Consider the following 25,322-nt stretch of genomic DNA (forward strand, 5'->3'; position numbering starts at 1 on the left):
GATAGTGGTGTTGCTTTAAACCTGACGGAGGTACAAGCAGGTTGGGCGCCGCTGTTCTAGACTGTCAGGCCGGTATAGATGCATGTAGCGTTGACGCAGAGGCTCAGTGGAGGTTCACGGCAACGCAGAGCCTCCATGTGTTGTTTGGGAATGGAGTCTGAATTGGGCTTTATATCATTTAATCGTATCGATACTCTGTGTCTCCAAGTCGTTAAAGATTAGTACTTGTACTCGTCCTTTAAAAAAAGTGGTGTTGTCGCATCCCTGGATGGACCATTTGGCCTTTGATTGTGATTCCTTGTGCTGCTCTGTTTGTTTGCCCAGTGAAGACAGAGAAGAAGACGGTGCAGTTCAGTGAGGACGTTCAGGTGGAGACCATCGAGCCTGAACAGGAGCCGGTGTATATAGACGAGGTACTCCACCCTCTCTCTGCACTTCTCCACCTCAACGCATTCCGCCTTGTCTCAACGGCACATCTCTGTTATTGGAGGACTGCAACCTTCACGCCCAGAGACGTCTGTCCACATGTCCCACCAAATAAAATGTGTCTGGAGCAGCAAAGCATATCAATATCAGTATTACAAGTGTAATATTGAATGTCCAGAATTCTAGTTGATAATCTGTTGATGAGATCGAAGTACTCTAATGTACCCTAAAGCTTGACGGTGGTCTAACATTTTTTTTAATTGATGCTAAAAATGTTTAGTCTTTTTGAGTGTGTAAATGATCCAGTGTACTCCCACATCAATCTGCTCCAGCCCATCAGATCAGGTCTTTTCATGGGACCGAGCACACACACCTCATAACTCCACCTTTTACCTTTGACTCCTCAGAGTTTCTGTCTCAATGAAAGTTGAGTCTACTCATGTTTTTATTCAACCAATGTCCAAGTGTGTAACGTTAGCTCCATGTCTCCATGTGCTTCACCTGGCTGGCTGTTTGAAGCTGCTGCATGAACCTCACATGTGGCGTTCAGCTTGTTGTGCCATCGCCTTCGTTCGGTCCGATTCACTCAGGTTCTTTCTTTTAAAAAAAAAAAAGGAAGGATTAGTATTGCAACAACACATCATCTTTAGGGTAAATCTAATCTAATCCTGCCTCGTGATGGTCTAATCCCAGCTCATGTTCCCTCTATATATGGAATCCTAACCTCTCATTAAGTGATATGCAATATTTTCTACCTTCTAAATTAAAAAGTCCTGTGTTTGAGGGTTAAGCGGTGATTCGTCCTGAAGTAGTTCTAAGGTGAAACGTTTAGAGATTAATTTTAGCTCTTGATAACCCTTCAGTAGTTTCTGTGCTCATCTCAAAGCTCCAGGTAAAGCTTGTCAGCGGAAGTGAATTCTAAGACTTTTCTTTATTTGTATTTAATCCTGGTTATTTTACCAAGAGGAGACTTTAAAAACTCAACATTTCTCAGCTGAATTGAAAGGCACCGTGCAGGAGACATAGCGAGAGGAGACACAGATTTTACTTGAGCAAGTTTTCAACCTTTCGTTGCTTTAATTGGGACATTTGTCACATTTGTGTGCCATTTTGAAAATGAGCTGTTTCTCCATAAGTTTGGTGGAGCCTCTTTAAGAGCTGCAGGTGTCACAAACACCTTTTCTGCATTTTGAAAGTCCATTAGTTCAGTGGCCCTGTGTTTTTAATTTATTCTTAAACTTACCAGGACAAAATGGACCAACTCCTGCAGATGATACAAAGTGCTGATCCAACAGACAACCAGGCAGACACTGTGGAGTTACTACAGTTGGAAGGTGAGCCTGATCGACGTGACAGAAAAGTACACAGAGCAACTTCGATCCACTGTATTCCTGATGTGGACACCATTTTGTATTTATTTCTTTAGGTGCCTGCAATCAAATGGGACCCCTCATTGACCAGAAGTTGGAAGATATAGACAGGTGCTTTGTGCCGAAGGTGTTGGTTGTAAGGAATGTCAGAAGACGTACCGTCATTCCCAGACTATTGAGCTGCACCTGAAGATAAGCTGCACCCACCAAATATAAAAAGAAAAGAAAGAAAGGTCGGAGTTATGTGATGCACCCAGGGCTGTAGTCCAGTCCACCTTTATTGAGTCCCAAGTCGGGGCTTGTCAAGTCCGAGTTCACAAGGTCCAAGTCCAGATGAGATCAAGAGTAAACCTTATGACAGAAAAAAACACATTTTCACCACCAAAACATTTGAGCAATTTCATTATACTCAACTCTTCTTAGATGGCATCAATCCTCACAGTGAATAGTGTTGGAAGTGGAACAACCTTGTGCAGATAAACAACAAAAACATTTTCAAAAACAATGTTGCTTTATTAAACTGTTCACCTAGACATGTTTTATTTAAACAAAAGGCATATCTGCTTAGTTTTTTTTTTTTTTAATCAAGATCCAAGCAGTGTTAAAGGATAAAACATTCTGCACAAAATCCAGTGAAATGTAAAAACTAAAACTATAAATCCTGTATAAGCACCTTGCTTGGTGGTTTCTGAGGCTGATTGGAGCTTCTTGCGGCCGGTTTTGGTCCACGGGCCTCATGTTTGACTAAAGTAAACTTCCCAGCAGCTCCGTGCTGCAGGAGGCCGTCCCTCATTAAGGTGTTAACAGTTAAAACTCCACTATCTGTCTGCTCTTACCGGGTTCCTTGTCTGAGGTTCTTCTGTACACATGAGTTCTGTAGGCGGCTTTCAGCAGCTGTGCGGTATTTTTTTGTCCGTCTCTTTCAAAGATTGACCGTCCAAATGACTTCTGGACGTCTCGCTGCATTAAACTGTGCAGTGACATGGAGTTGCTCTTACTTAAACTTTAACAGCAAAAATACTGCCTGTGTTCAGTGGCAGTGTTGAGTTCAGTCAGCAGATGTAGTGAAAAAGTCCCTAAATCCCAAAGTGAGGATGAGGAGCCGAGGTGAAAAGCTTAAAGCTTTCCATCAGCAGGTTTTCACTGAGCGACTCTGATTTCCTCACAACGTGTTGAGAACATGCGATGGTCTGAATTAGCTCTTATACATGCTGATCCAGAGTGCAGGGTGGAGTCCTTCAGCTCTTTGCTTCAGGAGGTTTAAGGCTGAAGTTTGATACTCCATGGTGCGGTCTTTCTGAATAATGAAAGTATTTCCAGAAATAGCTGGACGCCGATGTTAAGCTGTTCAATAGGTACTGACCTCTTCCTGTTGGTGTGTTCAGGAAACACTCGGAGCTGTCGGAGCTCAACATGAAGGTGATGGAAGCTCTGTCTCTGTACGCCAAACTGATGAACGAAGATCCAGTATATGCCATGTATGCCAAACTGCAGAGTCAGCAGTACTACATGCAGCAACCTGCCAACCCAGCGCCACAGGTACAGTCAGCCGACCTCCGAGGAGGACTCCAACATGAGAGCAGGACTCCTGCTGCAGGCTTTTATTCATAAGGTGTTCACGCTCACCCCTCACGTTGAGAACGGTCTCATTGACGCTTTATTTGGATGAGATTTTTAATGTGAGTGACTCCTTTATCCTTCTGCAAGTTACAGTAAATCAAAGCTCAATAGGCATTTATTTTCTAATGGAACAGAAGTTATGGTAGTAAGTTCAGCTGCACAGCGTTGGGTGAACGTGTGTTAATGTATTGTTTAGCACTTAACCGCTTCAAGAGACGCACATGCAGGTCAGAGTGTTCACGATGCTCTTTCCGCACAAATCTCCCCAGTGAACCTGCATGCAGGACTCAGGTTAGTGAGATATGTTATGTGTATGAAGAATGTGACGACCCTGTCTGATGGCGGTCTCCCCTGGCAGGGCTACCCCGGGCAGCCGGAGCCCGGCTCCTACTCCATGAGCGGCGCTGCTGTGCAGACTTACGCGGTTCCTATGGAGCATCTTCCTGCTGGCACTCCTGGTCCCGCTCAGCCAGCTCCCAGGTGGCCTTCACTCACCTTCACCGCATCGTTCTGTCTGCTCAGATTTGTACTTTGTCTTTGTTTTTCCACGGCTCTTTCCTCTGTGTATTGTTTCCTCGGGGAGGAAAACCCCTTCAGAACACGTCCAAAGCGTGCACAGCATATTTTCACTCCGCAGAATAGTGAACTGTCCTGCAGTGGGCTGCAGATAAACACAACTTCACCAGGTTTATGTCTGATGGGATCTTTATATTTTATAATGTATTCCTATCGATCCTTCTATGTTGGTATAGTCAGTCCAATCTAACCATGATGCAAGTACTTGTTTATATTTATATTAGTGTTCATTCACTGACCATAGATGATCAATTTTACTTAAAACCACAGTTTTACATTTAAAACAGGCTCTCTAGATACAACACACACATTTGATGATAATTCAGAGAAACTTTGGCGTACAATTTGGGTAAAGCGCTGAAGAATCTTGCAAGCCTTTTCCAACTGATCAAACACGGCTGTGATGATCATTAGAAAGCAGAGCACACCATTGGGAACTTTGTCACAGTTTTACACTCAATCATGTTTTAAGTTCCTCATCGTGGAGTTCTCACAAACTTTCATTCTTGCTGTACTGAGATCGTTTCCTTAACTGTCTTTGCAGTGACGTTCATATGTACATGGGCCAGCCGCCAGTCTACACAGCGGCCCCAGCAGACCTTCAGTCCTACCAGAACCCAGCAGGGGGCGCCGCACCATGCAACACCCCGGCAGGCATGAGCCAGATGGCAAACTACAGCACGCCAACCGTCTCCAGCATAGCTCCGCCCTCAGAAGGCCCACAGGCCCCCTACTCAGAGAAAGCCCTCCTATAGGACACACACACACACACACACACACACACACACACACACACACACACACACACACACACACACACACACACACACACACACACACACACAGACTTGATCAAATAGTTGTGATTTGCTTCATTATATCTTTGTTTTAATAATGAACACTGTTGGAAGGGGTATCATTACACTGCGACAGTCACACACATGCTGACAGAGGACTCACTGTCACACACACACACACACACACATTGACAAGCTCATCGCTTCCATCACCACTACTACCACTGCTGCTGCGACAAACAGTTCAGGTACTGGTTTGTGTTATCGGCCCAGACGCTGCTCACACTTCACCTAAGAACAGGTTTCAGCTTAACAAGTAGCTGTTTCTGGTTATACAAGAACAATTCTCCATCTCACCTCATAACTTTGGGATTAAACTGAAACATGTCCATTTAAATGCCCTCAGAGAGACATTATCTAACCGTGTGTTGCTCTTCACACAGATTTGAAGACGAACCGAAATGCGTTGTGTATTGCATGGTGCACTAAGATCTGAATTTCAGTTTTTCCTCAGTCGCTTTGGTGCATTTCTCAAATCATCGACAACATTTGCTAAACAGAAAGTGCATTTCTCCAAACAAAACACCAGGAATTACCTGCAACAGCCAGACTCCTGCTCAAACTCCATAGTTCCTCTCTCAAAAGTAAATATGTGTCAATGAACACGTCATTTCCACCAGAATGACAAGTCCTTGTGTCCCTACATAGGGAAAAGACTGAAATGGCTTCATCATCTTATACAGCAGCACTCTGAAGGGACGTTCTGGTGTAAACTATGGCTGTAGGTTTGATGATAGTTATTGTAAGTTACACCTTATTGTGGACTATTCAACAGACCATAATGATATGATAATACAGTTTGATCAACGTGACATAAGCAGTTGATAACGTAGAAAACAGCAGAAGATTGTACAGAATTGTTTGCATGGACGAACCAAAGCATTTGCAACTTGTTCAAATAAACAGAGGAACTAGTTTTTAGATGTGCACAAGTGACTCAGTGATGTGGAGATTGAACAAGTAGTTAATTCTAAATGTACCAATGTGACTGAGAAAACTTCTAACAAGTGAAAGTTTCTAAAACATTTCAAAAATCCCATCGTTCTAGTTTGAAACATTTCTTGAAAGTATGAAGTATGTCGGAGGTATTTAAAAACACCATGTATATTTCAAACAACATCATTAAGTGAAAGAGACTGATCAGAACGTTTAAGAAATACATGAACAAAGTGAGCAGCCTAATCAGCCCTGAAATCCCAGCTGGTACCAGGCTGGTGTGCTGAGTGGTTTACCCACTGAGCCTCTTCTGACTGCAGAATCAAAAGCTCTGGTGGATCTGGAATAGACAGGATTCATTACCCCCCCGCCCCCCCCCCCCCCCCCCCCCCCCCCAAACACACACACACACACACACACACACACCCCCCCCCCCCCCAAACACACACACACACACACACACACACACCTTTTAAAGGTCTTTTCAAATTGAAGGAGCAAGTGTAACTTTGGGTAATTTAACTTGACCCTGTGTGTGAACTGGGCAGAGGCATTGTTCAGTCTATAGTTCCAGGTTTCCCTCCCAGGTCTGCCAGACCTTCACTGACACACTAAGACACACACACACACATCAACAGACTAACGAGTCACAAAGAAACAGGACTTCCACTCACATTTACTTATTTTTTTTTATTGACATTTAAAAATGGACATTTAGTGACGCTGAAAACGTTTGGCTCCTACTACATGATGTATAAAGTATGGAAAACTAAAGACACCTTGTTTTTTTGAAGGAGGGAACAAGACAAGAGGAACTAAGTCGTTTCCCTTCTTTTTTTTTGGACCATGAAGGAGTTGTTCTGTTGCCACCAGGAGCTGTGACGGCGTAGCGACTCGTCTGCTCTAACCACATGAACTCCAGGGTCAGCAGGTCCTAATCAGTGTTGACAAATGAGCATGATCTTTCTTTTGCAGTGCATTTTAATTTATAGTTTGATTATTGTCGTAATATTATGACCAGATGAGCAGTGCAAGTTGTACGTATTCTCATACTTGAGCGGAGGATGTGATAATCCGCCTGTTTTAGTTGTTTATTTAAAATGTTTAAACCGTGAACCTTTGTTTGATACATGCTGTTGTACTGTAGTCACATGGCAATGTGAAGACTGACTGAACACACCGTCTCCCATTTCCTCCACCCTTTGAAAGCTGCTCCTCCTCGGAGCTGCGCTCAAGCCTCATTTCAACCTGCCTCACTTCATTGGTCACATTGTTCTGTAAGGGGTGTATCCCGGCTGGTTTTTAGACTCTGATAAAAGTCTAAAGTATTAATACAAGTCAGTTTTTAATGATTTGAATGTTCACCCAAATCTCACCAGTTTACATGGTTGTCGACCCCCCCACCATATGAAAGCTGAGGGACACACACACACACGCACACGCACACGCACACACATTTGAAGCAGGAAGTGTGTTGCTGTGTGGTAACAGTGCTAAACACTACTCCACCACGCCGCTGGTTTCATTCCAAACTGGACAAACTCACTTGTGGTTTCACACGAGGCATTCCAGGTCAGTTAAGGTGAGGAGTGGTCTGAGCTGTTTCTGAGGCTTCTACATGTGGAAGTCTTTAGGAAGGAAGCGCCGACTACAACGCACATATTTATCTGTTGTATTTAATGTTAAATTTAATGTTAAATTATGCTACATGAAGGAGGAGCTGCGCCGTACGACACGCGTGGCTTCACATATTCTTGATATTGCTTCTTGCCCTCGATAAGCTCACAGGCGGATGTAAACAGAGTTTCCAGGTTCTCAAGACAACATTCTCAAGGGTGGCGGAACGTTTTTGGACACTCATAAAATCTTACCATGAAATGTTTGTGGGAAAGTCTTTTTTTGTGTTTGGTTGTGTTGCATTAGAAAGACAAGATACAGATTACTTTCTTAATTGTTTACAAGGAAAACTAATCCAATCTAATTCTTGACCGTTTTAATATGGCAGTTTTCAACATTGTTAGTATCAAAGTCAGTGGATAACAATGTGTTCAGAACTGAACCAAAACTAAATAAACCATCAAATGAATCTGTAGTTGTCCTGCTGTCAGATCCTGGCTGCCATGTTCCCCTCCAGCACGTCACACTGTTGGGGGATAAACGGTCCCATTCTTCTGGAGTTACTGCTTTTAGTTCTTGTAAGTTCTTTGGTTTCTGCTTTTGAAGCAGGTCTGTTGATAATTCACCACAGTCTTCAATGGGGCTCATGTTCTGGAATTGAACCGGCCACAACTTCTACTACTGGCCCTGGATCTGTGGCCCAGGGGCGTTAACTTGTAGAGACCTGGACAGAACAGTGCACGTGCAGAAGGAAGCATGTGGGTTTACATATTGGTAAAATACTCTGCAGGGTTCCATGTGCAGCACCTGTGTATTTTAATGGAACCAAGTTTTTAAAGGCTTTCTTTTTAGGCTTTCTTTAGTATTTTAGCGTGAACTTGCCTAAAAGAAACTGCACTTGAGTGATTCTTAACGCTATACTTCACTTTTTCCCTCCACTGTGTGTGGCTTACTTTGATGTAAAGGTTTGTGATGTCAGAAGGCTGGACGATGTGACCGGCAGCCAGTTGATCATCTTCATGTAACCTTCTCATTGGGCTGCTTTCTAATGGGACTTTTTTAAGTTTGGATTTGTACAGGATGAGATGCCTGCCGCCTGATTTCAGTTTCAGAAATCAACATTCTTGTAATAGTTCTGTCTCAACTTGTACCCTGCTATTTTTATGAATTCTTTTAACCATACTTATGAATTGGTATTCACAATAAAGCCACGCCAAATGTACAGAGGAATACACTTCATTCTCATGTCTTCTTTTGTTTTTTTTAACCACTGAGCCATTTATCAGTATAGTTTTACACGACCAGTCAAAAGTTTGGACGTACCTTCTCATTCATGTTTCTCTCTTTATTTTCATCGCCATTTACATTCACTGAAACCATCAAAACTCTGAATTTTGTTTTGATTACTTTTGCACATTCTTGGCCACCTCTGGATGAGCTTCATGAGGTCGTCACCTGAAATGCTTTTCCAACAGTCTTGAAGGAGTTCCACAGACGCTGAGGAGCCAGGTCATCTGGCATCACTCTCCTTGGTCAGTGTCCCTCTCACATCCTGGAGGTGTGTTTGACCTCGTCGTCCTGCTGAAAAGGAAATGATGGTCCAACTAAAACTAAGCAGGTTTGATGGCGTGTGGCTGCAGGATGCTGTGGGAGCCATGTTGGTTCAGTGGACCTTCAATATTGAATAAATCTGCAATGATGTGAGCAGCAAAGCACCATCACACCTCCTCCAGGCTTCACGGGGGAACCCTGCACGTAGAATCTTCTCACCTTTTAAAAGACACGGCAGGTGGAACCACAGATCTGACTTGGACTCATCGGACAAAAGCGCAGGTTTTCACTGGTCTAAGGCTTTGTTCACACTGCAGGTCTTGATGCTCAATTACAGTTGCTGGCTGAGATCTTTCTTTGTGTGACTGTTCACACCACATTTTAAATGCTTGCGCTGCCGTGGCTCCGCTGGGGGATCTGGGGAGGAATTGTGTTTCACTAACAAATTACAAATGAACTTACACTATAACAGAAACGACAAAACTGAATTGGCCAATCCATCAATGGTCAAAAAAAGACAATATTATCAGGAAACATTAATGCATAGTGACATTTTATTTTATAAATGAACAAAATTACAAAAATAAAAAACATCACTTTGGCATGTGCAAAAGTCGGGCCACCCTGAGAATTCTAAAGTGTCAGATTCTATTTACAAGCTCAGACCTTCACTAGCTTATTAGTCCTGATTCATGTGTCAACAGATGTCGTGATGGAGCGCCAGGTGATGCCAATTTCAGGGTTTCTTAAATACGGCGACTCCACAAACCTTGTGCAAACACTCAGCAACCATGGGTTCCTTCTAAGAAGCTGTGTAAGCTGTCATGAAGAATGAAAGTTATTGATGCCCACAATGCCGGGGAGGGCTACAAGAAGAAGGCACAGAGTTTTCAGCTTGCAGTTTTCACAGTGCGAGGTATAATCAAAGCCTTGTTTCCACAGTGCCCCTTGGTGCCGGTACGGGTCAGGTCGGAACCGGTTGTTGTGCGTTTCCACTGACTCCGAACCGTTACCATTGGTAACCATTTCTCACTACCCCTCCACTTGGGATACCAGGCACAATGTGCCGGATATGAGGGGGAGGAGCTTCAACACTGCCGTCTGCTCATTGGTCCGTGACAACCGCTGTTCTCACAGCAAGCAGCCATTTCCAATCAGTTCTCCAGCAGCAATCAGGAAACCTTTTTGAAAATGTCCTCCGGTTATGGCGTCACATCCTGCGTGATTACACAACCATTCATAACCCCGCCTACATTTCAAACCGAACCCCGTGTAATGGAAAAGCGGCACTGATACGGGTCTGGTTACGGATAGCCGACCACACCCGACCGGCACCGGCACCAAGGGGCACTGTGGAAACGAGGCTTAAGAGATGGCAGGTGAGGGGAACTGTGGAGGTCAAGATGAGATCTGAAAGACCAAGGAAACTCTCAGAGAGAGCAGCTTGTCGGCTGGTCAGAAAGGTAAAGCAACACCCACATTTGACTTCAAAAGACCTGCAGGAAGATTTAGCAGACTCAGGAGTGGTGGTGCCCCCCTTCCACTGTGCGGCGATACTCGTAGAAAAAGACCTTCATGGAAGAGTCTGCAGAAGAATACCTTACCTGCGTCCTCATCATAAAAGACGACGTCAAAAATATGCAACAGAACATCTACAGAAGCCTGTAGCTTTTGGAAAGCAGTGCTGTGGACTGATGAAGTTAAAATAGAACTATTTGGCCACAAAAAGCAAAGGTATGTTTGGAGGTTCAGAAGGTTTTGGAATGGCCTTCACAGTCTCCAGACTTAAACATCATTGAAAATCCGTGGGTCGATCTTAAATCAGCTGTGCATGCAAGACGACCCAAGAATATTGCAGAACTGGAAGCCTTTTGTGAGGAAGAATGGGGGAAAATCCCAAATAATAGAATCCAGAGACTTGTAGTTGGTTATTAAAAGCGTTTACAAGCTGTGATATCTGCCAGAGGGGGTGTTACTCAGTACTGATGCTGTAGCGTGGCCTGACTTTTGCACATGCCAAAGTGATGTATTTTATTTTTGTAATTTCTGTTCAATTTATAAAATAAAATGTCACAACGCATTTATGTTTCCTGATAATATTGTCTTTTTCCCCATATACCAGAGAGACTATAAATATGAATATACATAAAAATAAAATCTGCTGTTTTTAAAGGGGTGGCCTGACTTTCACACACAAATGTACACCCACAACTGGGATGAAGGATTTGGGTGGAGTGGAGGGGTTTCTGGTGGAGTAGGCTCCAGGGGCGTCATTTACAAAGGTTGTTTCCGCACAAAACAGATCCTGAAAGATGTGTTCGCCACTTTCCACGCAAAGTTTGTGATCTAAAAAATAAACTTTGCAGGAGAATGTGCGTACCGGTACGCCAACCTTGGAACTTGCGCACACACATTTTGGAGACGGGGACAACTGGCGGCCAGGGATGGACTGGGCCGTCTGGCATACTGCGCACTGTCCCGGTGGACAGGTGTCTATGGGGGCTGGTCAACAGGTCACCACCTGCAGGCTGATGCCGTTATGGAACGTGCACCGACGTGAAACCGGAAATGTACTAAGAATGGAATCCTGTGTGCGTCCACAGTCCGCACTCAGGTTTGAGCGTTCAGCGGATGAACAATGGGGCAAGTATGTTCCATCCTAGAGGCAGACTGTGAGTAAGCAAACATCGGTTAGCTCCTGCCCCGGTGAAGTTACTGGCGAGGCTGATGGCGACCGCCGAGCCTCACCCGAGGCTGGGACTACGATCCCTGATCAACAGATCCAGGATCTCTCTGTTTCCTGGATCAACTGATCCAGACCCTTTGGATCCTGATCACCGTTACTACCAAGCAGGTTATCAACTCTCTGGTTCAACCCAGACCTACGTGTGCACGTTCACGTGAAAGGGGCGGAGTTTGCAGCGTCTGACCAATCACATACAGAGAAATCCTGCAGAGCAGTTCACAGATTACTGAAGGAGCAGTTAATCTCTGAGATTATGAAGAATTAAAACACATCCAGCAGCTAAAAGCAACACTGCTGCTGCAGCCGAAGCCAGAACATTCCTGACTTGTTAATGCTGACTTGGTGAGATTATATATTAATTTATCAGTGATATAAACGGACGGCACTTATTTTACTACACTTTATTCCAGCAGAAATGTTTCAGGCTGAACTTCCTCACTGATCTTTTACTTTGGATTCTTCGCTTGTTTAGAGGCTGAGTTTCTCTTGTGTTTTATGTTGGAATATTGATCCATCACCGTGACGACACGAGTAGTTCTGGTTCCATAAATTCATGTTTCTGCAGTTCTGTCAGGTGTGATCATTAAGCTCATTATTCCAGATAAACAGGCTTGGAACAAGTCAAGAACTAAAACATCCTTCAAAGCTTCAGTGACCAGGATTTATTTTATTATGTCAAAAAGATTGCTCTGAATTTCTCCTCTCCTCTGCAGCTCAGTGCTGAACCTGCTCACCAATCACCATCATTAAAGAATGGTGATTGGTCAGGAGGCGGAGCTTTGATCTCATCTCCAGAACATAATCTGCTCCGGAGCAGGTTAGACTTTCAGCGTCAGTTACCGGGTGATTTATCCTGGTGAGAAGTGAGCGAGAGTCGCAGTACTGAAAACCAGAGTTAATCCTGAAGTTATCTGGAGAAGAGAAAACCCAGCTTCGTAGTACAGGCCTCTGGTCTCTGAAGTGAAGTCTGATGGATCGAGTTGCGCCACACACCACCTGTTGCTTCCAGTGAACCGGGAGTTAGTCATGATGAACCAGCCTCCGCAAATCCCTCCACTGCTTAAATCATACGTGGGTTTTTCATCAACATTACATGCTTCTCCATCAGTGATGCCGGTAACACGTTAATTAGTTACGCGTTACTCTCATATGACCACTTTTTTCAGTAATGAGTAATCTAATGTGTTTTTTTCCAAACCAGTAATCAGATTAAAGTTATTTGTTCAAGTCACTGTGAGTTACAGCGTCCCGCGGGACGAGTTTCTTGTCTGTACTTAAACAGAACCCAGCCGCTCCTCCATTCACCTCCACATGGACACAGACCAGGCAACATGTGTGCAGTCCACCTGACCCGCCCATTTCACTACTCTCAGCCAATCACAGGCCAGCTCACTCTGATGGTTTGTTCACGTGACACAAAAGAATTGGAACCAACCATCATCATCATCAATAAACCTTAACATTGCAATAAACCCCCCCTTTTTTTCAAATAATCAATCAATCAATGACTATTTGTCTTTTATTAAAGAGCCACAACAGACTACAGTAATAGTGAAAATCAGATAATAAAACCATGAGTCAAATTTAAACACAGCAAAGAACGAAGGTCAAAGGTTCAAATGTATTTCAGCAGGTGCAGCAGGTCAGGCAGGGATCAGTTTTTGGCAAAACCGGTTGTCATTTTTATTTTTATGTTGAGACGGCGGGCGGGGGGGGGGGGGGGGGGGGGGGGGGGGTGGGGGTGGGGGGGTTGTTGGCAGGTGCTGAAAGTAACTAAAAAGTTACTTGGAATCTAACTTGGTTACTTTTAAAAACAAGTAGGAGTAACTAGTAATCAGGAATCAGATAACTTTATTAAGGTAACTGTGGCAACACTGTTTTCCGTACAACATCTCTGTTTCAGAGCAGCTGACCTCCAGAGGAGACAGATCCATAGCAGGGTTTCCCAGGGGCCCTGATCTGATTTTAAGGCAGGGGTGTCAAACATAAGGCCCGTGGACCAAAGCTCGCCCTGAAGAGCCTCCAATTCGGCCAAACCACCAAGTAAATTGTAAAAATTTTAAAGAAATCATTTTGTTTTGTTTTGTTTTTTATAGAGAATATGGCTTGATAGAAGCGACGTCCACAATTAGAGCTGAATTCATCTTCTGGAGGGAAAAACTGTCAAATCAAATTTTGAAACTTCAAGCTGAAGCAGCACCAGCCCACCAAACACCCACTAAATAACGGGAACCCAAAGAGTTTATCATCAGAAAGAAGAAAGGAGGTGTCAGTCAGTGTTTCCAAATGTTGACACTGGAAGTATTTGACATTACCTGTAATCAGTGGGGGGGCGCTCATTCTCAAAACTTCAAACCGCAATCCACAACGGAGCAGAACACACTGAATCACATCTCTGGTGTCCATTGAGAGTGATTTCAGGAAATTGACTTTACCAGTCTCATCAAAGACTTCTCAGCCTGGAAAACAAGGAAGCGAGCCCTGGAAAGGTAAAGTGTGTTCATTGCTGCTGTTAAGATCCTTATTTCGGATGATGATGACCAGTTTTCCTTGAATTTGTTTTGCTCATCTGCAGGATTTGCATTAGAAAACCAGGCTGGTCTTTGCTGCTGCTGCAGATTCTGTGTCTCGGTTTAGCTAAAATTCGATTGAAGTTAGTTCTTTGTTTCAACACCAAAGTTAAGGATAGGATAGTGTCACAGCACGGCAGACCCACAAGAGACAAAAATACACAGTAATATTTACAGCATTCAGTATTCAGTGTTAAAAAGATGCAGCTTTACCTCCGTGCGTGCCTGTATAACGATACAACTTTAGCAGAGGTGTCATGTGCAAGTAGAATGTTACACACACTGAAATATTATTAGCTTTGATTATTTATCTGCTGTTTCAACTTTTTCCATTTTAGCTTCATGAAATAGCCGCCACCGTCAGGCTAGCTGTACTGCACATGTCGGCGGTGTGGCGGCCATTGTCTTCGATCGGGTGGCCTTCGCCACCATGATTAAAACTAACAGTAATGCACAGAAGACTGAGATTATCTTGTGGAGTGATTGGTTATCACAAACTTTATAATCACTACCTTATGTTTCACCTGAGCTCCCACGGCCCAACGGAGCAGCAGCTCTGTGACAGAGCGGAGCGCCGAGCCTTAACCTATTCTGGGAGGCGTGGCATGGTGCCAGGAGTAGCATGGGGACGCTAGGACTGCTGGCAACAGAGGAGAGGCTGTTTGTGGAACACGCCAAAACACCAGCAGAGCATTCTGGGATTTTAAGTATAAGGTGGTGCGTGTCCGCCTGTGCGTGGGGTCGGCGTGACATCCTCCACCACGCGGGACCGGGCGGACTGTGCGCTCCAACTATGCATGCGCCAGAGCGCTTGTGTGAGGAGATCCTCCGTCTCCCCGTCTGAACAAGAGCCAGGGGCTCAGAACTCCTGGAGTGAAATAGAAACAACTGCAGGACAGGAGGAGGATGCGGTCACTAGGCGTGGGGATATTTTGGAGCCTGTTATGGTCCGTTATGGAACGCACACGGCCGTAAGCCCAGTATGTATACAACCGTCTGCGCAGACCGCGGGTGCACAGCCACAGTCTGCGCAGACACTCTATACCGTCGGGCCAGCCCGAGTAGTCATTTGGTATTGCTTCACGGGCCAAATTTAATTAGACTGTGGGCCAGAGTTTGACACCCTTGCTTTACGCACTAGGACGCGCAGTTTGATGCAGACGCACGATTTAGCTCCATCTGACTCAATGATCAATGTGGCTTGAAATTGCGGCAACAAAAGAAATGACAGCGTTGTTCTCTCTGGTCGTGTTTGATGGAACTTTTCCTCACATGTGTTACATCGTCTTGTTTAGCAGGTTCTTGTCGTGCTTCTGATCGGCTCGCTTTTTCAATCAGAGTCACAGTTTAGCCACAGACACACTTGTTCGAGGTGTTCTATCACGGTTTTCCCATGTATTAGAAGGGAGGCGGCGGCGGAAGGCGGCGGCGGGATTCGGCGTTCGGAGCTTTGACGGCTAATAAAAACTAAACCCCTTGACTAGTCAAAAAGTTGTTCTGAATTATTGAGCCGGAGAATCTCCTCTGTTATTTAATAGTTTTGAAGCCAATGCGATATTCGCCCTCAGAGGAGATAGCGTTTGCAAACTTGATTTTGAAAGGCAAATTGCAGACTTTCTGTTGGATTTAGGTCAGGGGTGTCGGTGTGCGATTTTTAATTATTGATGAGACGAATAATTGAGTTTTGGTTTAATCTCCCTACGACATTCCTACAGGCCGTGGGGACCATTTTAGTGTTTCTACGTGCCGTCAGAGAGCACATTTTGGAATGCTGTGGGTTTATTTTTTACTTTTCCTTAAATCTTTCGCCAGTCTTGATGAGCGTGCAAATTTGGTCAACATTTGAGGCTGTTCAGTTGGTGAAATGTGGCTCAATGAGGCGTCAGGAGTCAAAGAAACGAAGAAAAAAACAATAAGAAACATTAGAAATACGATAGGTCCTGGCCTTTCGGGCTTGCTCCCTAAATATATATTGGCAGCAGGATAATATGTAGAGCCAAATAAAAACACCTAAAACATGACAAGGCAACAGTAGAGGAGGGAAGTGAGAGAGAGAAAATCAAAGATGGTGGAATGATAGAGGAGTGGAGACAGCAGTGTGAGCAGGGGTCGGGGGTGGGGGTGGTGGTGGTGGTGGGGGTGGGGGTGGGGGGGGGGGGGGGGGGTAACTGGAAGCTTTTTGTGAATGTGAAGCTGCTGGAGGCACATTTACATTCAGACTGTGCGCTTGCTGAATGTTACCTGCTCTCGCATGGCAACAGGGACTGTGGTGAGCTGCAGCACGCACACGCACGCACACACACACACACACACACACACACACACACACACACACACACACACACACACACACACACACACACACACACACACACACACACACACACACACACACACACACACACACTCGCTCAGCCTAAACATGAGTATTAAGAGTGAGTCAGGTAAACAGGAATGGAGAAAGAGGAGCCTGGAGAAGAGAAAAGCAGCGTGCCGGCTGAGGAGGGGAAACACTGGAGGAGGAGCTAACGGGCATTTTTTAAATTCTCTAAGAGGAGGATGAAAAGAAGAATCACTGTGAACCTGAACATCTCTGAATCTGGACTCCCGGGGCGGGCTCACGAGGCTGGGATCGACAGGTAAACATACACCATGGATGTTTTGTGATGCTGGAGGTTTCCGTGGACAAATCCGAGGCGCGACAGACGACTGCTGACAGAAGAGAGAAGAAAATGACATTCATGTGTTAGAGGCAAACTATTCAGCTGGAGAAGCAGCTTTGTTCACGGGGTGAGTCATGACAGGGATGGAGAGGTGAAGTGGTAGGACGGTAAATCCACAAAAGGATGGCAGATCAGCCGTCTCTCCTCAGAGGAGAGAGCTCTACAAAGAAATGTGCAGGACGCACCACGTCGGCTCTCCACAACCAGTCCACAGAGGCACAGTGGATCCGGACCCCTGTGGAGCAGGGGTCACTTTGAGGATGCTGTGAGGTATTTGTGAACCTTCCCCACGACAACCTGTGGACACCAGAGTCACTTCCTCCTGCAGGGTCTCTGCTCTATGGAGACATCCCATCAGGTGGATAACCTGTGCCGTGAGGACCACGTGCACCAGTCTGTCCTGAAACGAACCCTTCCCTGAAGGCTCTGTCGGCCTGTCCCCTCTTCTTACACCAACCAGATGTCTTGATGTATTGCTGTGGGCTGGGACACTGGCGGAGAGTGCAGTCCATTTATGTAAGTGAGCATGAGAACATCACCCAGAATAATCCACTTCTCACTCTTTTCTTTCTTTGGTACCATAGCAACAGTGTGTGTGTGTGTGTGTGTGTGTGTGTGTGTGTGTGTGTGTGTGTGTGTGTGTGTGTGTGTGTGTGTGTGTGTGTGTGTGTGTGTGTGTGTGTGTGTGTGTGTGTGTGTGTGTGTGTGTGTGTGTGTGTGTGTGTGTGTGTGTGTGTGTGTGTGTGTGTGTGTGTGTGTGCGTGCAGTATATTGGTCAGATGACATATTGATCTGGTGCAAGACTTTCCAGAGGTGTGATTGTGTCGCTGGTAATACCTGATATTCCCTCTCACGCCTCCAGTAGCAAAAGTGGCGTCAAGGACAGATGGGTTAGTTGTTTCATGAGGAGCCGGTTTAGTGTCAATGACAGACATCAACATGCTCATTCATTCTCCATGTCAGATACATTTACACAGCTTCCATCCAAACTCTGTCTTGACATTCTGCCTCCTGCAATCTTAAAGATACAGACCATCCGCTGCAGTACCACCAGTCACCAAGAAGGGTGTCAGTGTTGAGAATAATTTCGATGTTTGATGTCCCCACTGCCTGTAACACTGCCTCTGATTGTTCCTCTGGTTGTCTCCTCTGTAGAGGAGCCGGAAGGAACTGACTTGACTGGAGAAAGATGCAGAGCTTATTACAAATGAAGTCCAGATACAGAATATCTCAGAGCAGTGATTGTTAAAGTTTTCAGAGTGTGTATCACCCAAGTAAAAAAGTACCACCGTTATGGCAGACCTCTACATACAGTAGCAGAGGTCTACCTTATTAGCTATGGACTCATCACTTATATAATCATTTAAAATATTAATATATTCTCTTTTACATTTTTTTTTGTTCTACGTTTTGTGCTATTTTGTTAATTTTATATATTTTCAAATATATTTCATTAAAAAGACATATATGACTTGTCCCCACCTACCACTAGAGGGAGCGCCACAGTCTGATATTCATATTGCGCAGTCCTACACAGAGGACTCCCAATTCTGCCTGGACTGTGTGCTGATGCTGTGTCTCAGTGTCTCAGTGTCTCAGGAACAGCATGAACTTGTTTTGGGGGTTGACGTCTCTCAGACTGGCAGGAGTGGACGTTCACAGAGGAGCAGTTTGTCTTTCTAGTGAGGAACGAGATAGAAGAGCTGAACCAATCGATTACACATCAGATCAGATGCAAACACACAGCCTGTGTTTGTCTGTTTCAAATACTTTTATTGTGAAGCATAAAATGTAACAATGATAAAGTTCTTATTTATTTATTACTTATTTATACTTATTTCTCACTTCCAACCCGCTAAGTGCTACTTAATATCGTCCTACTCCTTTTCCAAATGCGAGATTGTTGGTTTCCAAATCTTTTTGAAGTCCTCCAGTCGATCATTAACGGTGTATCAAATCCATTCCACATGTAAAGCGTCAGTTAGTGCTTTTACCCAACCGCAGAAATTTGGTGATATCTTCTGTGGAATCTGTCAGCCTAATCAGCGCACACCGCCAAGTACTGTCCTGTGGCCTCTTTTGTGCAAAGAAACTTAACTTCCTACTTTGGAAAAAGAAGGAATCACCCAATCACCAAAGTGAGCCCAGATCCACTCTTGGTTCATTTTGGTTTTAAAAACATGTGAAAAGAATGAAAATATTGACGTCCGGAAGCCGTCCAGTTTGGGACAAAGTGCATAACTGTGGAGAAAGTCTGCAGCTGCTTGATTGCCTTTTTCACAGGTGGATTATATTTGGTTAGTTTGGACAATCGAAAGTGCAGAAAACAGCGCGCCGGTTTCTTTTTTTATTTTTATTTATTTACTCAAATTGTTTTTGCACTCTGGTTTCCGAGAGGTGTGAAAAAATCAGCCGACACCGGGTGCGCGCACTCTCCTACGGAGAGTGAAGCGCTCTTCAGCAACTGAAGAGCGCTTCACACTCGACCTTATTTACCAACAACATTCCTGGACACAACTTCAAAATAAAAATTGTGTCCAGCGTATTTTCAAAACAATCTTCTCCCAACCGAGCTTGTACTTTGAAAAGGTACTGGATGCGCATGAGTAACTGACATGGCGTTTGCGTCCATGTGAGAGTGAGCATGTGTAACTGACCCAAACGACCCGAGGAAAGTCCGTAAAAAGAAAGAGAGTGCATCACTAAAGGAGCAGCTAAGAGCAAGAGTCTGGAGAGAGAGAGGAATAAAAGAGAGAGAGAGAGAGGAATAAAAGAGAGAGAGAGAGAGAGAGAGAGAGAGAGAGAGAGAGAGAGAGAGAGAGAGAGAGAGAAACAATGGCTGCTGCTCCGTCCACAAGGCCGTAACTTGTAGTAGAAGTGCTATATGAAAGTACTTTGTCTTCAAAACAAAAGAGCACTGTGTCTCCATCAACACTGAAGCTCCACTGAGTAAACAGTGTTTGAGAACACGTCTGGTCATGGCTGGAAACACTACTAACCTGCTACACTACTAACCTGCTACACTACTAACCTACTAACCTGCTACACTACTAACCTGCTACACTACTAACCAGCTACACTACTAACCAGCTACACTAACCTACTAACCTGCTAAACACCTGAAGGACAAACACCCAGACCTACAGAAGGAGTTCAGGTAAGAACTTATATACCCATGAAAAAGTGGCTCTGGAAAAATATGTAAGCTATTATAAATATAATAAATATAAAAGAATATAATGTGAAAATATTATATTTTAGCCATTCAATGTTATAAAGATTACTGCATAGTAACAAAACATTTAAAGACATTGGTCCTACTTAAGACAGGCTGGATCTAATGACATTGTTTGTGTTCTCTTTTTATTTGGAAAAATATCAAAAGTATCGAGCTACATGGTGGTATCAGTGGTATCAGTATCGATACCAAGATGTTGGTATCGTGACAACACTAGAGCAGGTGTTGACACATTCAAGACTTTGATTCCAGACATCCTCTGTTTCCTCCCTGCCCAGTTCGCATTCCCATTTTTCCTTTATGTTTCCCATATCTGCTTCACACTGTTCTTGTACTAGTTTATACATAAATTTGATTTATTTCCACTATATAATCTCTAAGACATCTATCTATCCAGTCTGTTGTCCATCCATTTTCTCCCTCTTATCCGTTTCCGGGTGGTGGTGGTGTCAGTCTGAGCACCGTCACCCAGATCACCTTGCACCCATTAAGAACCTTCCTGCAGGTGGTGAGCCCACAGGAAGGTGGTGAGCCCACAGGGAGGTGGTGAGCCCACAGGAAGGTGGTGAGCCCACAGGGAGGTGGTGAGCCCACAGGAAGCTGGTGAGCCCACAGGAAGGTGGAGAGCCCACAGGAAGGTGGTGAGCCCACAGGGAGGTGGTGAGCCCACAGGAAGCTGGTGAGCCCACAGGAAGGTGGTGAGCCCACAGGAAGCTGGTGAGCCCACAGGAAGGTGGTGAGCCCACAGGGAGGTGGAGAGCCCACAGGAAGCTGGTGAGCCCACAGGAAGGTGGTGAGCCCACAGGGAGGTGGTGAGCCCACAGGAAGGTGGTGAGCCCACAGGAAGCTGGTGAGCCCACAGGAAGGTGGTGAGCCCACAGGGAGGTGGAGAGCCCACAGGAAGCTGGTGAGCCCACAGGAAGGTGGTGAGCCCACAGGGAGGTGGTGAGCCCACAGGAAGGTGGTGAGCCCACAGGGAGGTGGTGAGCCCACAGGAAGGTGGTGAGCTCACAGGGAGGTGGAGAGCCCACAGGAAGGTGGTGAGGAAGGTGGAGAGCCCACAGGAAGGTGGAGAGCCCACAGGAAGGTGGTGAGCCCACAGGAAGGTGGTGAGCCCACAGGGAGGTGGTGAGCCCACAGGGAGGTGGAGAGCCCACAGGAAGGTGGTGAGGAAGGTGGAGAGCCCACAGGGAGGTGGTGAGCCCACAGGAAGGTGGTGAGCCCACAGGAAGGTGGTGAGGAAGGTGGAGAGCCCACAGGAAGGTGGTGAGCCGACAGGGAGGTGGTGAGGAAGGTGGAGAGCCCACAGGAAGGTGGAGAGCCCACAGGACGGTGGTGAGCCCACAGGAAGGTGGTGAGCCCACAGGGAGGTGGTGAGCTCACAGGGAGGTGGAGAGCCCACAGGAAGGTGGTGAGGAAGGTGGAGAGCCCACAGGAAGGTGGAGAGCCCACAGGAAGGTGGTGAGGAAGGTGGAGAGCCCACAGGGAGGTGGTGAGCCCACAGGAAGGTGGTGAGGAAGGTGGTGAGCCCACAGGAAGGTGGAGAGCCCACAGGAAGGTGGTGAGCCCACAGGAAGGTGGTGAGCCCACAGGGAGGTGGTGAGGAAGGTGGAGAGCCCACAGGAAGGTGGTGAGCCCACAGGAAGGTGGAGAGCCCACAGGAAGGTGGTGAGCCCACAGGGAGGTGGTGAGCCCACAGGAAGGTGGTGAGGAAGGTGGAGAGCCCACAGGAAGGTGGAGAGCCCACAGGAAGGTGGTGAGCCCACAGGAAGGTGGTGAGCCCACAGGGAGGTGGTGAGCCCACAGGGAGGTGGAGAGCCCACAGGAAGGTGGTGAGGAAGGTGGAGAGCCCACAGGGAGGTGGTGAGCCCACAGGAAGGTGGTGAGCCGACAGGGAGGTGGTGAGGAAGGTGGAGAGCCCACAGGAAGGTGGAGAGTCCACAGGAAGGTGGCGCCCGGCGTGGGACATGAACCCTCTACCTTGAGAGTGAGAGTCTCATGCTCTACCTACTGAGCTAAAGCTGGGGAACATTTGTCCGTAAAAGGTGGGGAAGAAGGGGGAAGAGGGGGAAGAAAGGGAGGAGGGGTGGGGAAAAGAGAGAAAAACCGTAAAGTCGCGAGTTCGAATCCCACTCAGTGCTTGCACATGTTGTCGCTTTTTCTTGTGAAATGCTTGCATAATATGTTTTAAGGTGTCAAAGTCTAAATATAATACAATTAAACAAAACTATTTATACTGATAATACTACCGATGTACCTAAATCTGCCACTACAGTACTCGTAATTATAGTGAACTCGGGTGTTTGAAAGGTGCTGACAAATCAAATTTAGCACACGATGTTCCCAGTGGAACTCTGGAGCCTTCTAACTCCAACTCCTTCTAACTCTCAGAACTGAAATACTTTGAAAAATGTAGGAAACTATAGTCATTTTGTGTGATTACACAGTGATAACCAATATCTTGGTTTTTGTCTTTTGCACTTTTTCCTGAGTACTAATTTAGAAAGTTTTCATCAGAGGAAACATATACTTTAGTTATATAAAATATATTACTTGAGTAGAACAATGAAGTGTAGCCTTAGTTTTCAATAACTGATTAGGAGTGTGTGTGATATAATAGGCTTGTACTTCCACTCTCTTGATTAGTACAATAACGTTGTGTGCTTTATTATATTAGATTATTTTTTCTAATTCCTAATAAATAAAGTGTCCGTTCATTCATTCATTCATTCATTCATTCATTCATTGAAATGCTTCCATTTGTGCAGACAAATCCTGGAAAGCTGTTTGGGTGCTGCACACACGGTCCCTGTTCTAATGAGACTTTGCGGTGGTTTGCGCAGCGTTGGACACGTTTCTTGGTGTGTGTGGTGCTTGAGGTCAGAGAGAGCGGAGCGGCGCAACAGATGCCGTGCAGCGAAATAAGCCTTTAATACCAGCAGGACCCGGGGAAGGGTAACTACAGTCACTGTGCTGACTTGGCTCTGTCTCCGGTCTCCCGTCTCCCGTCTCCGGTCTCCGGTTTCCGGTCTCCGGCGGCGTCCTGCCTATGCGCCGTGGCTTTAAGGGAAAGAGGAACACTCACCTTTACGCACAACGACGCAGAGAGAGCTGCATTTCTGTGACACACGGCGCTGCTGGATTTATCCCTGTGAGTGGAAGTGGAACAGGTTCCAGGGCATATCTGTCCATGCCTCCTATATCGGAGCTCTGGAATCACTAATCTGAACTGGAGGCTCCAACCGAGGATTAACGCACCTGGAGACTTCTAAACAGCATGCCGCCCAAAAAGAAGGTAAAATATACTGTATACTTCTGTGATGACTAGATCTGTGCGCGTGTGCAAGCTGAACAGAGGGGTTAGGAGAATACACCATCTGTTGCACTGAGCGTTAATCCCTGTGTGAGGCCTTTCCACTTCAACGAACTCGGGCGCAGTGCAGAGACTCAAATCCGCACGCTTGTATCATGTCAGGGTTGCATAACTGATGGTGGTGCAGATCAGAATGATTCAATCCCTTATTTTTTTTTTATCTCATTTATGATAAAACACAGCAACTGAAAACAGATAGTATCAAGGTCTGGTTGCTTTTGCTCCTGCTTTTCAAAGCCTGGATGATAAATACTTTTTAAATATCTTTACAACGTTAAGATTAGTAGAATTGTTTTTTGGCCACTTTCCAAAGAAAATGTATTTGAAACGGCAAATAATGTTTAATCTATAAATGAAAGATAACAGCTCATAAAGTTTTACATATAGATTTGGAATGTTTCACAATTTAAGAATATTGTTAAGCATTTTGCAATTTAAATTATTGTCACAGTTTGAATTAAGCTTATTGTAGAAGTAAGAAAGCCCAGGTGTCATGTATATTATAGAAGATAAGCCCAAACATTATAAGCCACTTTATGGCTGAAAGATTTAATGACTGACCCATTTTGGAGAAAGTAAATCTGCTTTTAACCAAACCCATTGACATTCAGGAAGCCTCAGTAATCAGTCAGATCGAGGGTTTGAACCAGTGAACATCCAACCTCAGTACTGCTTCTCTCAGCAGTACTTCATCCCTGCCCAGCTGGATCAGGGTTCTGCTGACATGTTGAGGCTTTGAATCAAAGAGCTACACAAAAAGAAAAGAGAGCGAGAGAAAGAAATGGAAAGTTAATGTTGTATTTGTTCAAGATTTGTATACAATGACAAAATAAAAAGATGAAGAAAGTTTGGATGTGGCTGGATCAGGTTCATTCTTACACACCAAGATGTTTTCTGAAGCTCACTTTTCCTATTTAAATATATTGTGTGATTTCAGGATTTGGAGAGTTTGTTTTAGGCTGTAAAGTCTTACCTGCTTTAGAAAGGACTGTCATACGCACATTTCTTTTGCTGGAAAAAAACATAATAGAACCCAACAGGTTCTATTATGTTTTTTCAGAATTCACCCAGAAGGAGCACTTAAAACCCTTTAAAACAGGGGGGCCGAACATACGGTCCAAAGGCACAAAATGGCTCACTGCAGCTTCTGATTTAGACCACAAAGATGAACCAAACCCACTAAATACTTTGAATTGTTTTATTTTTTATTTTTTTCCATGAAGGTGATAGATGTTTGTAAGTTATCTACAGGAAGGCATCAGGGACAAAGCTACGCAGCTAAATCCAAGAGATGGCAGTTGGGAATCCAACATTATGGCCTCTTCTGGTGAACACCACCATTTTGTTCCGAATCACCACCACAGTGCCACTGTTGGTGGGAGGCGGTAGTACATGATCGCGCTCCGTGCAACCAAACTCTCCAGAATTGACACCCAGCCAGTGCGGTATTAAGATGGCATCATCACGGGGCCGATATACTTTTATGTGGCTGCCGCAATAATTAAAATATTTAATATTTAATTTAAATAGCAAGATGATGTCAGTGTGTACAGGTAGAACAATGCATATAGCTTCATGGACTATGTTCAGTTCTATGAAGCACAAATACGCTGGAAGGTTCATGCAGGTAGATGACTTTTATCTGAATAAAGCTCAGAGAGTATTTATAAGGTCCAGAGCCAAGTGGATTGAAGACGAGGGAAAAAACTCCCACCATAT

General features: G+C 45.1%; 2 protein-coding genes across 2 annotated transcripts in view; both read left to right on the forward strand.

Moving 5' to 3' along the window:
• The window catches only part of stam (signal transducing adaptor molecule (SH3 domain and ITAM motif) 1), a 23,884-nt gene extending 17,788 nt beyond the window's left edge, over positions 1 to 6,096 (forward strand). Inside the window, exons 9-14 of the mRNA XM_080459541.1 lie at positions 325 to 413; positions 1,673 to 1,760; positions 1,853 to 1,907; positions 3,182 to 3,335; positions 3,775 to 3,896; positions 4,537 to 6,096. Coding sequence (XP_080315667.1) covers positions 325 to 413; positions 1,673 to 1,760; positions 1,853 to 1,907; positions 3,182 to 3,335; positions 3,775 to 3,896; positions 4,537 to 4,747 — 719 coding nt within the window. The 3' untranslated portion in view covers positions 4,748 to 6,096. The remainder of the gene's footprint in view (positions 1 to 324; positions 414 to 1,672; positions 1,761 to 1,852; positions 1,908 to 3,181; positions 3,336 to 3,774; positions 3,897 to 4,536) is intronic.
• Positions 6,097 to 17,460: 11,364 nt separating this feature from the next.
• Positions 17,461 to 25,322, forward strand: part of cacnb2b (calcium channel, voltage-dependent, beta 2b) — a gene marked incomplete at both ends in the record, with an annotated part of 57,601 nt that continues 49,739 nt past the window's right edge. The window contains one exon of the mRNA XM_080462660.1: positions 17,461 to 17,508. Within this exon, the coding sequence (XP_080318786.1) occupies positions 17,461 to 17,508 (48 nt within the window). The remainder of the gene's footprint in view (positions 17,509 to 25,322) is intronic.

The sequence above is a fragment of the Lipophrys pholis genome, assembly GCF_963383615.2.
Source record: "Lipophrys pholis genome assembly, chromosome: 1".
Classification (NCBI taxonomy): Eukaryota; Metazoa; Chordata; class Actinopteri; order Blenniiformes; family Blenniidae; genus Lipophrys; species Lipophrys pholis.